We start from the raw sequence: 12,489 nt of genomic DNA on the forward strand, positions 1-12,489 counted from the left end.
AAATTTGCCGACACATGTAAGATGTTCTTTTGCCCCTTATCCTCCCAACTATTTCTTTCATTTTCTATTATTCTCTTTCTGTATCATTAGTGCATTTCTCTTATTAATAAGCCACAGTTTGAGGAGTTTAGGGTCAACATCTCTCCTTTGTTGTAGACATGTGGAAAATTTTATAAAGTATTGTAAAATGATATTTCTTCGGTCCAAAATAAGTGATTTTTTGGATATTTTTATACATATTAAAAAATTTATCTTTTAGCATTAATTAGCAATGGAATTGACCATATTAACCCTTATTATCTCACATAAACGAGAAGTTTTATTTTGTGTCTCATACAACTTATACTAGTTGTATGAGGCTCCTTTTTGTCTCACAAATTTGTGGACCCCAATCTTACACTTCTGGGTCCACAGAAATCTGGGTCCACAAAACTGTGAGACAAAAAAGTTGCCTCATACAACTAGTGTCAGTTGTATGAGACACAAAATAAAATTTTCCCACATAAACACTCCTAACACATATTCCAACACTATTTACTCAAAGGATAATGTAGGGAAAAAATAATTAATTTATTCTTGAAATCCGAAAAAATTATTTATTTTGAACCACAATAAAAATGCCAAAAAATCACTTATTTTGAACCGGATGGAGTAGCTCCTCTAAAAAAAAAGTTGCAAAGGTGAAGAAAAATGTATGTTAAGTCAGGAGCTTGGGGTCGTCAGGGTATTTTGGGAATTTCCGGTTCATCTTTCTTACCTTTGGACATACGTGTTATTCTCTGCAATGGTGGCCCCACTTGATAAAATCCACTCTCCATGTTGCCCCCTTCCAAGCTTTACAGGTCTATCATTGTTTTGTTGGACTCTTTCTGGTTACCCTTCACTTGCTTAATATTTATTAGGCAACACAATTTTTGAATTTAGGGCTCCCGGTATTGACGCCCCTAAACAATAGCAATAACATGAATCCTAAGCTACGGCACGCGAAGGAATGGTTTCATGAATCATGGGCGGATCTTAACATATTTCCCATTAGAGGACTATTACGACTACATCATCGTCGAGGCGCCCCGATCTGAATATGCTAGGTTGGTTGACAAACCCAAGGGCAAAGCCAGGGGGAGGGGGCAGCCGGAAAGGATATTTCTTGAGGTTCTAGAAAATAATAAACAGGAGCGTGGGTACATACAAACGGATGGGATAAGAATCATTTTTTAATTAAATATTTAAAAAATTATTTACTTGAACTTGTTCTTTCAAAAAAAATAAAAGGGTTAGTCAATGTTTATTCCGTTATTGAAGATTTATTAGTGTATAAAAAAGTTCTTGTGATGTGAATTTTGTAAAGTAACGCTCCAATTAAACTATGCAAACTAAAAATAAATGTAATTTCCTAACATGCATTTAGGAAGGAACAACGAAATTTTCAGTTGGAAAAGTTAATTCTTCATATTTTTTAATATATTTTGTATGTTTAATTTGGAAACAGTCTCTCTACCCTTCGGGGTAAGGGTAAGGTCTGCGTACATATTACCCTCCCCAAACCCCACTTGTGAGATTATACTGGGCCGTTGTTGTTGTTGTTGTTGTTGTTGTTGTATTTTGTATGTTTAATTTGGATGAACATCTATAAACATTATTTTGAAGTATTAAAATAATTTGTCATTTTATTAAATTTTATCTCTATATGTTAGGAACTTCATTAATTTCTTAGCAAAATGGAGTAAAAAAGGTTAGTAAATATGGATTATAGATATAATAATACAGTACTTTTATTTGTCAAACAACAAGCTTGAGCATAAAACATAACTGTCATGTTAACTATACAATTTAGAGATAACATATAACTTATTTTATTTAAAAAATCAATCTAAAACGTTCCGTTAGCATGCTTTCCCTATATTTTTACTTTGTTCCTACAATTACTCAAATGCGTTGCTAATAAATCAGTTAATTTCCAAGTTCCAAACCTCTTTTGTAATAAATTACATATAACTGTGCCCTATCACTTTCTTTTTTTTCAAGTCAGAGTAACTCGTGTTCGAGCATTGAAAATAATTTTTTTTATAAATAACTTTCCCCCTTTAATAACCTTATGCAACACAAATTTAAATAGGTGTAGCGAGAGTTAGGCTTGTCCCTTAGGAGGTAGTCGGGCGTTTTTTCTTTGTCTTGTAGCAGAATAGTAGTTTTGTATTTCATTATCTCAGACTTCTATTACTATCTGTTATTTCTTTTCTTTGATTTTCCTATTATTTTGAAGTTGCTAATGCTTTTCTCTTTATGGGTTCTTCACTTCCGTCGAGATTTTATTTTTCTCAAGTCAAAATTTATCAGAAACAACCTCTTTATAAAGTCTGCATGCACACTATCCTTCTTATATAATTACAAAGTAAATATTGTTGCATCGAAAATTGGGTGGGAAAAAAAATTAATGTTGCTTCAAGGTGACTCTCCCATGTACAATCTATTGTTCCGTACGAGGGAAGCTTTGACGTAACTGGTAAAGTTGTTGTTACGTGATCAAGAGGTCACAAGAGTTCGAAACATGGAAACGGCCTCGCCTTGTGGTCCGACTCTTCATCGAACTCCGTGCATAGCAGTAACTTAGTGCACTCCCCGAATAAGAAAAAAGGTACATAGTGGTGCATCCACAAAACTCTGCTCCGGATAGTACTTGTTATTATTATTGAATTAAACGTTCATCCCTACAAAAGGAGAATCGGCTGCACGAGGAAAAGAGTCACAGAAGTCCTGCGAATTTCAATACAAAGAGGGCCGAGGGGTCAAAATTAACTTATTTTTGAACTGGGCCACTCCTCACTACAGATCAAGCACGTCAGATTTGAGATTAATTCTCTTTTTTGCTTTCGATTTTCTTGCTCGATCTACGGTAATATCTTCTCCTCATTTTTCTCTATTTTTACGTACACGTGTCATTGCTTTTCTTCATTTCGACTTTTTAATTATATTCTCAATTCATCAATTTTTTTTTAAATTTTATTACTATACAAATTTGATTTTTGTTTTTTGTTTGTCGACGAGTGTGTTTCGGAAAATTGTGTTATGTTGTCTAATCGCTACTCTATTAATTCGACAGTTTGTTCTGCCGCGGCGAGAATAATGTGCTGTAATTACGTATTATGCTTTAATTGCGGGTTGTTTTGCAATCTAATTTGGTGAATTTTGTCCTCTGCTATGAATTCTGCATAATTTTGGATTTACGTGGACTATATTAGAGTTTGTTTGGTCCATCGAATGTGAATATGTGATTGCTGAGAATTGGGCTTGTTTGAAACTTGAATATGCGACATTAGCTTAAAAGGATTTATAATATATACGCGTACAAGTTAGAAAAATTATATTTTTAGGTGGGTAAGGAAAGCAAAATCAGACTGTTAGCAATGGTGAATTATGGAGAACAGTGTTGTCAAAGGCGAAAAAGCGTTAAAAAGCGCACAGGTCTATCATGGCTTTAAGCGCAAAGTGCAATTAAAGTGTGGCCTTTAGTTAAAAAAGGCGCAACGAAGGAAAAAATAAAGGTATATATGTAATGCAAGAAAAAAAGTAACAAGTTCATTCATAATGATTTCCTTAAAAATTAATAATATCTTTTAGCCAATTATATTTATTGTATGTACCACTCTATTCAAAATAGAACTTATTGACAATGAGGCGTGGGTCTTAGAGCTTGCCTACACTAAAGCGCAGTCTAAGTGAGGGGAAGCGCATACCCTGATCTTTTTTGAGCTTCAGAGCTTAAGCGCGCCTCAATGAGCCTTTAACAACACTGACGGAGAGAACAGAATTAGGTTGTACTTGTGAGTCTGTGATTATTTATTGTGTTTGCTAGAACGCAAAGCTTTTAACTTTCTTTGCTATGATATCCATGAGGGGGAATGGACTGGCAAATGATTCTGAAGCAGACAGAATAAAAGCACATTGATATTTCTTTTGCCATAGTATAGTGGATGATTCTATATCTGGTTTGTGGTTCAATTGGGATCTAGAGAATATATAGCAGTCTTTTTACTCTCGTACCTTAGCTGTTTTCTCTTTTTGCTTTTATAAAATTTATTCGTCAGGCTCTTGAACAGGCAGTATAAAATATTGTCAACAACTAGATAATGTGGTTCTCAAGGTAGCTTGAAAGACTTAGGTTCACTAAAATTTCAATTGTACTTTTCTTGGCTTTGTACCTGTTCACATGCAATAGATGTATGAGTACAAAGGATGGACATCAACACCTTCAGCCTAGGGATGATCAGCCATCTCCAAAGAGGCCCAATCCCCAGAACAGCTTCTATTTATTGATTTGACATGACTATGGCGATATGCCACGCTCCTTCCATAGGGTCTTGATTTAGTATTCAGCCATAAACATCTTATTGTTTGATTTAATCACGTAAAATTGTGTTGCTTTACGAAAGTCTAAGAAGAATCAAAATCGATTTTCAAAAAAAGGGAAGGTTGGAATAAAAGATCATGCCTTAACACGAGGGCTTGGTGAGGCAAAGTCAATTCCAACTGAGCAGGAATAGACGAGGCAAAAGAAAACACTGTTCATATTGGAGCGAAGCCTGCTCTTATTAGTATTTTGGTTAACAGTTTTCAGGTACTCTGTACTTGTTTCCTTCTTATTTTATGACTTCTTTGAAGATTATTACTTTCCTTTTAATTAGTCTATGAATTTCCTTTTTTTGTTTAAGTTAGTTTATTGAGTGGCTAGATAGGAACCCTAGCTAGCTTAAAATTAGAGTTATTAGGGTCCTTTTTCACATATAGGATTCCTTCAATTCCTCGTTTCACCACTGTTTCTAAGCCTTTGTTCTTGTGGAATTGATGGCCATGCTTAGCTGGACGGGATAAGAAAATTAAGAAATGGAATTCACATAGCTAATGGCTTTACCATCTTTCTTTATGGTCTGCAGTCTGCATTGATTGCTATCGACTCAAGTTTTCTTCGTCTCATATACTAACACCCTTCTTACTTTGCGGTTTCCTTAAATTAAAATTGCTTATTTAATTTCTTATGTTTACAGGTGGTGGCATTTCTTTGCAGTCAAGAGAATAAGTGAAGCTTCCAAGGATCATCTCGTAGTTCTCTTCCATTTTGAAGCTTAGACATGGCAGAAAAGGCATGTGTAAAGCGACTCCAGAAGGAATATAGAGCACTTTGTAAAGTATGTAACCTTTTTGCTGCTGGGAATATATTATACATAAATTTGTTGCAGTACCAGACAACTTCCTTTACTCTCCCATGAATGAGAAAGACAGTCTCGCTACTTAAAGCGTTGGTCAACCACATTGGATCTTACATGTTATGAACCCTACTTGTGGCTTTCATCTTCTTGCCCCTCATGACATTACCACTCTAAATTTGTCATTAGCTTTTGTTAACTTACTTGAAGTTTGCTTTTTCTTCACCCCGTTGCTACTTGCCAGATATGAAAAGTATGACACTTGTATCTTAATTTCCGTCACAACTAAGAGCTAAGTTTTATTTCATTGACTTGATACTGGATGGCATCTCCTATGGCTTTGTCAACTAGTCTCTTCTTTGCTGTGTTTAGACATTTTCTACTGTGCTCTGATTCCTCCGAAACTGATGAAGCTTGTTATATTGCAGGAACCTGTCTCCCATGTTGTGGCCCGCCCTTCACCAAATGATATTCTTGAGTGGCGTAGGTCCCTACTGCTTGTTCTCTATACCTGTATTTCTCAATATACTCTGTTAAACCTTTAGAATTGTATGAACTTTGTCTAGTTCCTTTTTCTATAAGTAAGCTTTGTTTTATTCCTTTTCCTCTTGATACCTCCTCTGCATGAATATTTGTTTCTTCTTCTTTGCGTGCCATGCATCTAAACACACTGTTGGTTATGCAGTCTAATAAGGAATGAACTTGGCTTGAATCACCTAAATGCACTGTCGATAATGCAATCTGATTAGGAATGAAATAGGCATGTAATCTGATGCTCTTCTTCTAATACATATTGTTTTGCTAGGCTTATTTGCCAGTAGCGATCTTCTTTTAGATTCTTTTAATCAGATAACTCATTACCTGTTTTTCCTAATATTCCTACTTTTACCTAAATCTCATGTCCAGATTACGTGTTGGAGGGGAGTGAAGGAACACCCTTTTCAGGTTTCTACTTTCTCTAACTTTGGTATTTATTGTGCAATGAACTAATACTGTTAGGTGATGTGGTCTTCTTCCTGGACCCTTTTTTCACTATCGTTTTGTCACCTCCGAATACTTTTCTCATTTTTCTCTGAGCTATTCTTGCTCTTGTGGTTGTTGCTTGTGAAATGCGGCCAACTCCAATAATAAGGTGGATATTATTATGGGAAGATTAAGTTTCCTCCAGAATATCCATTTAAACCTCCAGGAATCAGGTAATCTAAGTTGAGATCAGTTTGATATTCCCGGACTTGTTTCTCTTTTAGCAATATATCATAAGGCTTTCCTTTTTGTATTTTATTTTTTTCCTTTTTGGAATCACCTCAACTATGTTTGCTTCGTCTGTAGCATGGTTACTCCAAATGGAAGATTTATGACGCAAAAGAAAATCTGTTTATCTATGAGTGACTGTAAGTGTTTTTGGAGTTGCATTGTAGTCACAATTGCTTGTTGCTTTGAGAGGATTCCATGTTCCTGACCTTCAATTGGCATATTTATTGCTTCACAGTTCACCCAGAGAGTTGGAACCCTATGTGGTCTGTGTCAAGGTAATAAGTTACAATATACTTATCAAAATAGAAAAAGTATGGTGATTTGTCTGGAAATAGTTGCTTTAGGGCCTATATGGTACAAGAACTTTGATTTTCTCTGAAAATATGAGAATAAGGGACGTCTTTTGAATTGAATAAACCTGTTTTATAATTTAAAAAAAAAATGTGTTTCACCTCTTCCTACTTTTCTGATTACTAAAATATGATTCCAAAAGATTTTCTGATTACTTTTCAGAACAAAATAGCGAAGGCATGTCCTCTTAATTTTTTGATAAAGATGAACATACTTACAGTTCTTATATTGGCTGCATAATTCTTTTTCCATTTGAACTGATTTCCTCTATTTTCCGTGCAGCATACTCACAGGACTGCTCTCGTTTATGGTAAAGTTCCTGCAAGTCCTACAATGCAAAGTATCTGCATTCCGTCTCATCACCGATTATTTTCTGGGTCATGGCCGGTTCTAATGTTGTAGTTAATAAGGCTTGTTCCTTAGGTCCCCAAATGTGGAGGCCCCATTTTTTAGAAATAATAGGTTTATAGGTAATAAAAAAAGTTACTTTAGTACTTTTAGTACAAAAGTAGACTTTCTCATATAAAAGGAAAGAAATTTTGTTTAGCTATATAAGTAAAGTAATAGTTTGGCTTACTTAAAAATGGGTAGTATATTTGACAAGGAAAATAGTACAAGTAGAAGATACTACTCTAATGGATATACCCTATTACATAAAAAGACTTTTCTTTTCCAAATGCTTAGATTAAATGGGTTGGCTATATTAGTTGAAAAGCAATTATTCAGAAAATTGGTTACAAAGATATTACTCCCTCCGTTTCAATTTATGTGAACTCATTTGACTGGGCACGGAGTTTAAGAAAAGAGAGAAGACTTTTGATCTTGTGGTGTAAAATGATGCACATATATTTTGTGTGGCTATAAATCATTGTGTAAAGGTATATTGTTTCCAAATAAGGAAAGGGGTCATTCTTTTTGGCACGGACTAAAAAGGAAATAGGTTCACATAAATTGAAACGGAGGGAGTATTAACAACTTTACATTTCAAAAATCTAGAAGAATAGACTTCAAATAAAAATATATATTATAACTCTTTTTAAGAAATTTAGGTCTCACATTAAACTTTGGTGTTAGACCACACATGTACTTGAGCTGCCCCTGTTCTGGGTTCTGCTCTTTCTTTTAGTTCATGTTCATTTTTATGACAGTTTTACCTTCTTCTGTCTCTGTCCCTCTTTGTGTAAATTTCCATATTAGGCCTGCATTATCCACAATGCATGTTGATGCTATCTTGAAACCATAGACGACTAAATCCATGAAATAATCTTCCATAATTCCTTTGTTTACAATCTCTTTTTGCTTAGGGAAGCATTCATTTGCATTGATGGTAACTTTTATGTCTACCCATGCATTTCCTGCAGATGGACAACAGTCCTACCACAGGCAGTGTAACAACAACAGTTGCTGAAAAACAGAAGCTTGCTAAGGCTTCACTTGCTTTCAATTGTAAGAAGTGAGTCAACTGCGAGTTCCCTGCTGCATACCTTGTATTTGTTTCAGATTGCCTTAAGTGTATAGTTCCTGCAGTACAAGATCTGTTGCGTGAAAAATTGAGCTACTAGTTTCACAATGTTGTCAATTGTTTTAACTGCGCCTTTTATTTGATCCCAGTTGACTTACTAATTATTTTTATGACAGCCCAACCTTTAGAAAATTGTTTCCAGAATATGTGGAGAAGTATGAAGAGGAGAAGGTGATGGTGCATCCTACTCAGGAGCAGGTTTCAACCATACCAACTCAAGCAGAAAATTCTACACCCTTGTTGGATGGTCTGAATAAAGTAGAGCCCCATAAAGACGTGAAAAACCAACAGAGGAAATCTTGCCCAACTTGGTTATTGTTGTTGCTAGTATCAGTTTTTGGCGTTGTAATGGCTCTGCCTCTGCTTCAGCTTTGATGGTGAGTTCCATTAGGCAGGAAATGTATTATTGCACTACGCTTTAGAACAAAGCATCCGAAATCTGTGGTTGTGTAATCCTTATCTGGGTTATTACCGAGAAGTCCAAAATATTGTAGGATTCTCTTATACTTCTCAAGAATGTATAGGCCTAGTGGACATCATACTGATCTCTAAGTCTAGCTGATGGGTTTTCCTTTTCTACTTTTGTAGTCTTGTCACTTAAAAATATGAAATTCTGTGTTGTAATAGTGAAGGGCTCAGAGTTGCAAATGGTGTCTGTTTATCCTTCATTGGTTCCTTTTTTGGCTGGTAGGAGCTATGGTTATCGCGAGGTCAACTTGCTGGTGTTTCTTGAGCTTGTTCAGGAATGCAGTTTACTTATCTAGGTACTTAAAATATGTTCTGTATTAGTGCTTTCTTTTCCTTTTGAGGTTGATCAGTCATCTTACTACTTGTTTAAACGTGAAAATGTGAATTAGCATCCCAAAACACTAGTGTAATACAAGGGGGAAAAGGAGAGCATAAAGTGCAGTGTGTATGTACCACTACGTTGAATATTTGAACCTAAACTATGTAGGAGTACTGGAGGCATACTTTTGTTCGATAATTGAGAGAATACCCTTGCAATCTGTTGTGGTTTACAATAAAATTTGGTAAAATGCAAGTTTAGATGAGAATCTAATTTCCCATAAATAGTCATGCAGCGATACTCACCAAACCAATAAATGCGATTGAAACTACGCAAAGACAAACAAACACATTCTATTTGTTAGATTCTCTTTTGGCGAAAAGCTTGCCTTTTTACCCTCACATACTTCACAAAGACAAACAAGACATTCTAATTGTTAGATTCTCACATCGGAGTGGGATGAGATTATTTGCCTCTTTATATTATCTTGGACGATCCTTGCCTCATGAGTTAGTTTCAATGGACAATTCTTGTCTCGTGAACTAGCTTTAGAGATTAAGTTAGGCTCAAGGTTCATTTCTTATCACAACTAATCCATGTATTTTTAGGCCAAAATACAATGTGATCTAAGAAGTGATTTGCCAAAACTGACCAAATTCATATGAAGAAAGAAAGCTGAAACTGTGATCATATCATTGTAGCAGCCAGAAAATATAAGAAAACTAACAGTCATAGAAATAACTGAAATTACTCTTCTGTAAGAGAAAGATTGCTTCATTCTCAAACAGAGAGGCCCACTGCATTGTTTACACATATACAATATATTCACTGCCTATATGCAGATGAAAGTTTCAATCTTTACATCTACATCAAGAATCAAAAACTTTGAACAAATGAATGGGAGTTCTGGAGATACCCATTCGTCTCCAAATTCTGTAGCAAACATCAGAAAATATCGAAGCTAATATCACATTATAGCTCAACTATCCATATTTATAAATTCCTACTAGCTCTGGCCTCTCGCGGAAACGCAGGGTAAGACTGCATATAATAGACCCTTATGGTCTGGTCCTTCCCCGAATCCCACGCATAGCGGGAGCTTAGTGCACCGGACTGCCCAACTAGCTCTGGCCTCTGCCTCCTTGTTCAACACCCATAATTCTTGGACTAGAAGGATTAACCCTCCTATCCCTACTCAACAGCCTTTTCAAAGACCTCAATCTTGTGGACATTATTGGAGATTTCTGTTCATCTTCTGCTTCATTTGTTTGGCTCGGAATATCAATCACCAATGCTACACAACGCCTATCACTCGTAGAGGCAAATGACGACGACAAGGATGATGAAGATGGTGGTGGTGGTGGTGGAGGACAAGGCGCGTTAGAAGAAGAATTAGGACCTTGTAAAGAGTCCTCCAAACTACTCACTTGAGTCTCATTCCCCCAAAACAAGATATTGGTTGGGAAATTTGCCACCTCTATAGAAACTGAATTCTCTTCTTCCACTGTTAATAATTCTATAGAGGTGAGATTCTGATCATCAGAAGATATATTGGAAACAGGATTTCTACAAAGAGGACAAGTGGAATGAGATTGAAACCACATATCAATACAATCCACATGAAATCCATGATTACATTTAGGTAAAAGTCTTGCCTTTTCACCTTCAGAAACATCACAAAGACAAACAGCACATTCTAATCCATCTTTAAATTCTTTAGGATTGAATAAAACTACGGGAATAGATTTAAGAAGAGTGGGGTCCAGACCCCGGCGGAGAGCAGATGTAACATTATTCACTTCTTGATGATGACCGGCCGAAGAAAAGTTGAAGCCGTGCCGCCGCCGTGTACTGGCATTAGGGTTGCCACCGTCTGCTTGACGGCGGCGATTCCATAACCATTTTGAGTAAAGGTGGAATAAGAAAACGAAAACTATCACAAGAAAAATAAGTACAATAGCTACCACCATTATTTTTCCAGTGAGCTCAAACGTACCTGATTCCTCTATTTTACCACCGGTATGGGACGCATCTTCCATTTTCAGACAATTATTTTAAGAATCTGAAACAAGAACAAACTGGGATTTTTCGTTGGTGCTGCTACAACCAACAAAGGGCAAAAAAAGAATAATTGAAGATTTTTAAGTTTTAATTATGAAAAGAATAAACCCAGAAAGAAAATATCTTGTATTGTCTATAAATTTTCTGAGAATGAAAACTTAATAGGAAAAATTAATAGCTGTAGTTGGCTTATAAAATGGGAACTGGGAGTGGAGAAAATAAAGATTTGGTCTTTAAAAGGAGACAAGAGGCAGAATTAGGAAATAGAAGAAAATGTGTAGATTCTTTAGGAAAATGACAGTAGAAAGGATATTTAGGAAAGATGAGTCAATGAGGAAAATGGTCACGAAATGGCTGCAGCGTCTAGAATGAGTAGTAACTAAAATCTAGAATAGTATACGAAACCAAACCGAGAGTCTCCCCAAGAGCAAGGTGGGAACAGTCTCTCTACCCTAGGGTAGGGGTAAGGTCTGCGTACACATTATACTCCTCAGACCCTACAAAGTGGGATTATACTGGGTTGTTGTTGTTGTTGTTGTTGTTGTTGTTGTTGTTGTTGTTGTTGTTGTTTGTATATGAAACCAAACGACGAACAACATTTCAACACCTTCCTTTATCACTTCAATAGTTACCAGGGAAGCTTCTGCTCTTACCATGGTCTAATGGCGAGCTAGGATTCGAGTCTCGGTAAAGTTGTCTCCGCACGATGGAAGCGGTTATTAATACTGGCAGTAAAGTAAATGGTGAAATTTAAAAATAGCCAGATTTATAAGTGGTAATAAAAAAATAGTCATAATTTTAAAAGTAATCGAAATTTAGTCATTTTTCGTGTAAAGATAAATCTGAATGAAAATACTATTCAAAAGCCGGAAAATATTCCAGCATAATATGTTGAAAGTTTATATACAAGTGCTCCAATCTCGAGTATATTATGCTGGAACAGTGGAACTTTCCGTGTGTTGGAATTCCAGCATAATATACTGGAAGTTCATACATGGGTGCACTAATCTCCACTATATTATGCTGGAACTATTCGTGTTGCAGCAAAATAGTGGCTATTTTTCAATGGTTTTGCAAACGCTGGCTATTTTTCAATTATCAGTCCGAAAACTGGCTAGCCCGTACTATTTTTACCTATGTTGCGTGGACTCTCCAAATGTTGCTACACCCGTCTGTCAGATCCTTCGAAATGCACGAATTTTGAAGGATCTGAACGTATACTGCCACATTTTCGAAAAGTCCGAGTAACATAGATTTTTACTAGAGTAGACTGTCTACATCATACTTTTTGAAGTTGGGTCTTTCCCTCGACC

The 12,489-nt window shown here is 35.9% G+C and overlaps 2 protein-coding genes across 2 annotated transcripts; one reads left to right on the forward strand and one right to left on the reverse strand.

Annotated features, from left to right (window-relative positions):
- The first annotated feature begins 2,530 nt into the window (after positions 1–2,530).
- On the forward strand, positions 2,531–8,976 carry LOC104229977 (ubiquitin-conjugating enzyme E2 34-like). Its single transcript, XM_009782706.2, has 10 exons — positions 2,531–2,893; positions 5,043–5,183; positions 5,630–5,684; positions 6,108–6,146; positions 6,334–6,397; positions 6,531–6,592; positions 6,691–6,730; positions 7,089–7,116; positions 8,168–8,259; positions 8,445–8,976. The coding sequence occupies exons 2-10, from the start codon at positions 5,127–5,129 to the stop codon at positions 8,701–8,703; spliced, it is 696 nt and encodes a 231-aa protein (XP_009781008.1). The 5' UTR covers positions 2,531–2,893; positions 5,043–5,126; the 3' UTR covers positions 8,704–8,976.
- Positions 8,977–9,771: 795 nt separating this feature from the next.
- On the reverse strand, positions 9,772–11,523 carry LOC104229976 (RING-H2 finger protein ATL60-like). The gene has a single exon (XM_009782705.2). The coding sequence runs from the start codon at positions 11,152–11,154 to the stop codon at positions 10,237–10,239; it is 918 nt and encodes a 305-aa protein (XP_009781007.1). The 5' UTR covers positions 11,155–11,523; the 3' UTR covers positions 9,772–10,236.
- Between the last annotated feature and the right edge of the window lie 966 nt (positions 11,524–12,489).

The sequence above is a fragment of the Nicotiana sylvestris genome, chromosome 6, assembly GCF_000393655.2.
Source record: "Nicotiana sylvestris chromosome 6, ASM39365v2, whole genome shotgun sequence".
Taxonomy (NCBI): domain Eukaryota; kingdom Viridiplantae; phylum Streptophyta; class Magnoliopsida; order Solanales; family Solanaceae; genus Nicotiana; species Nicotiana sylvestris.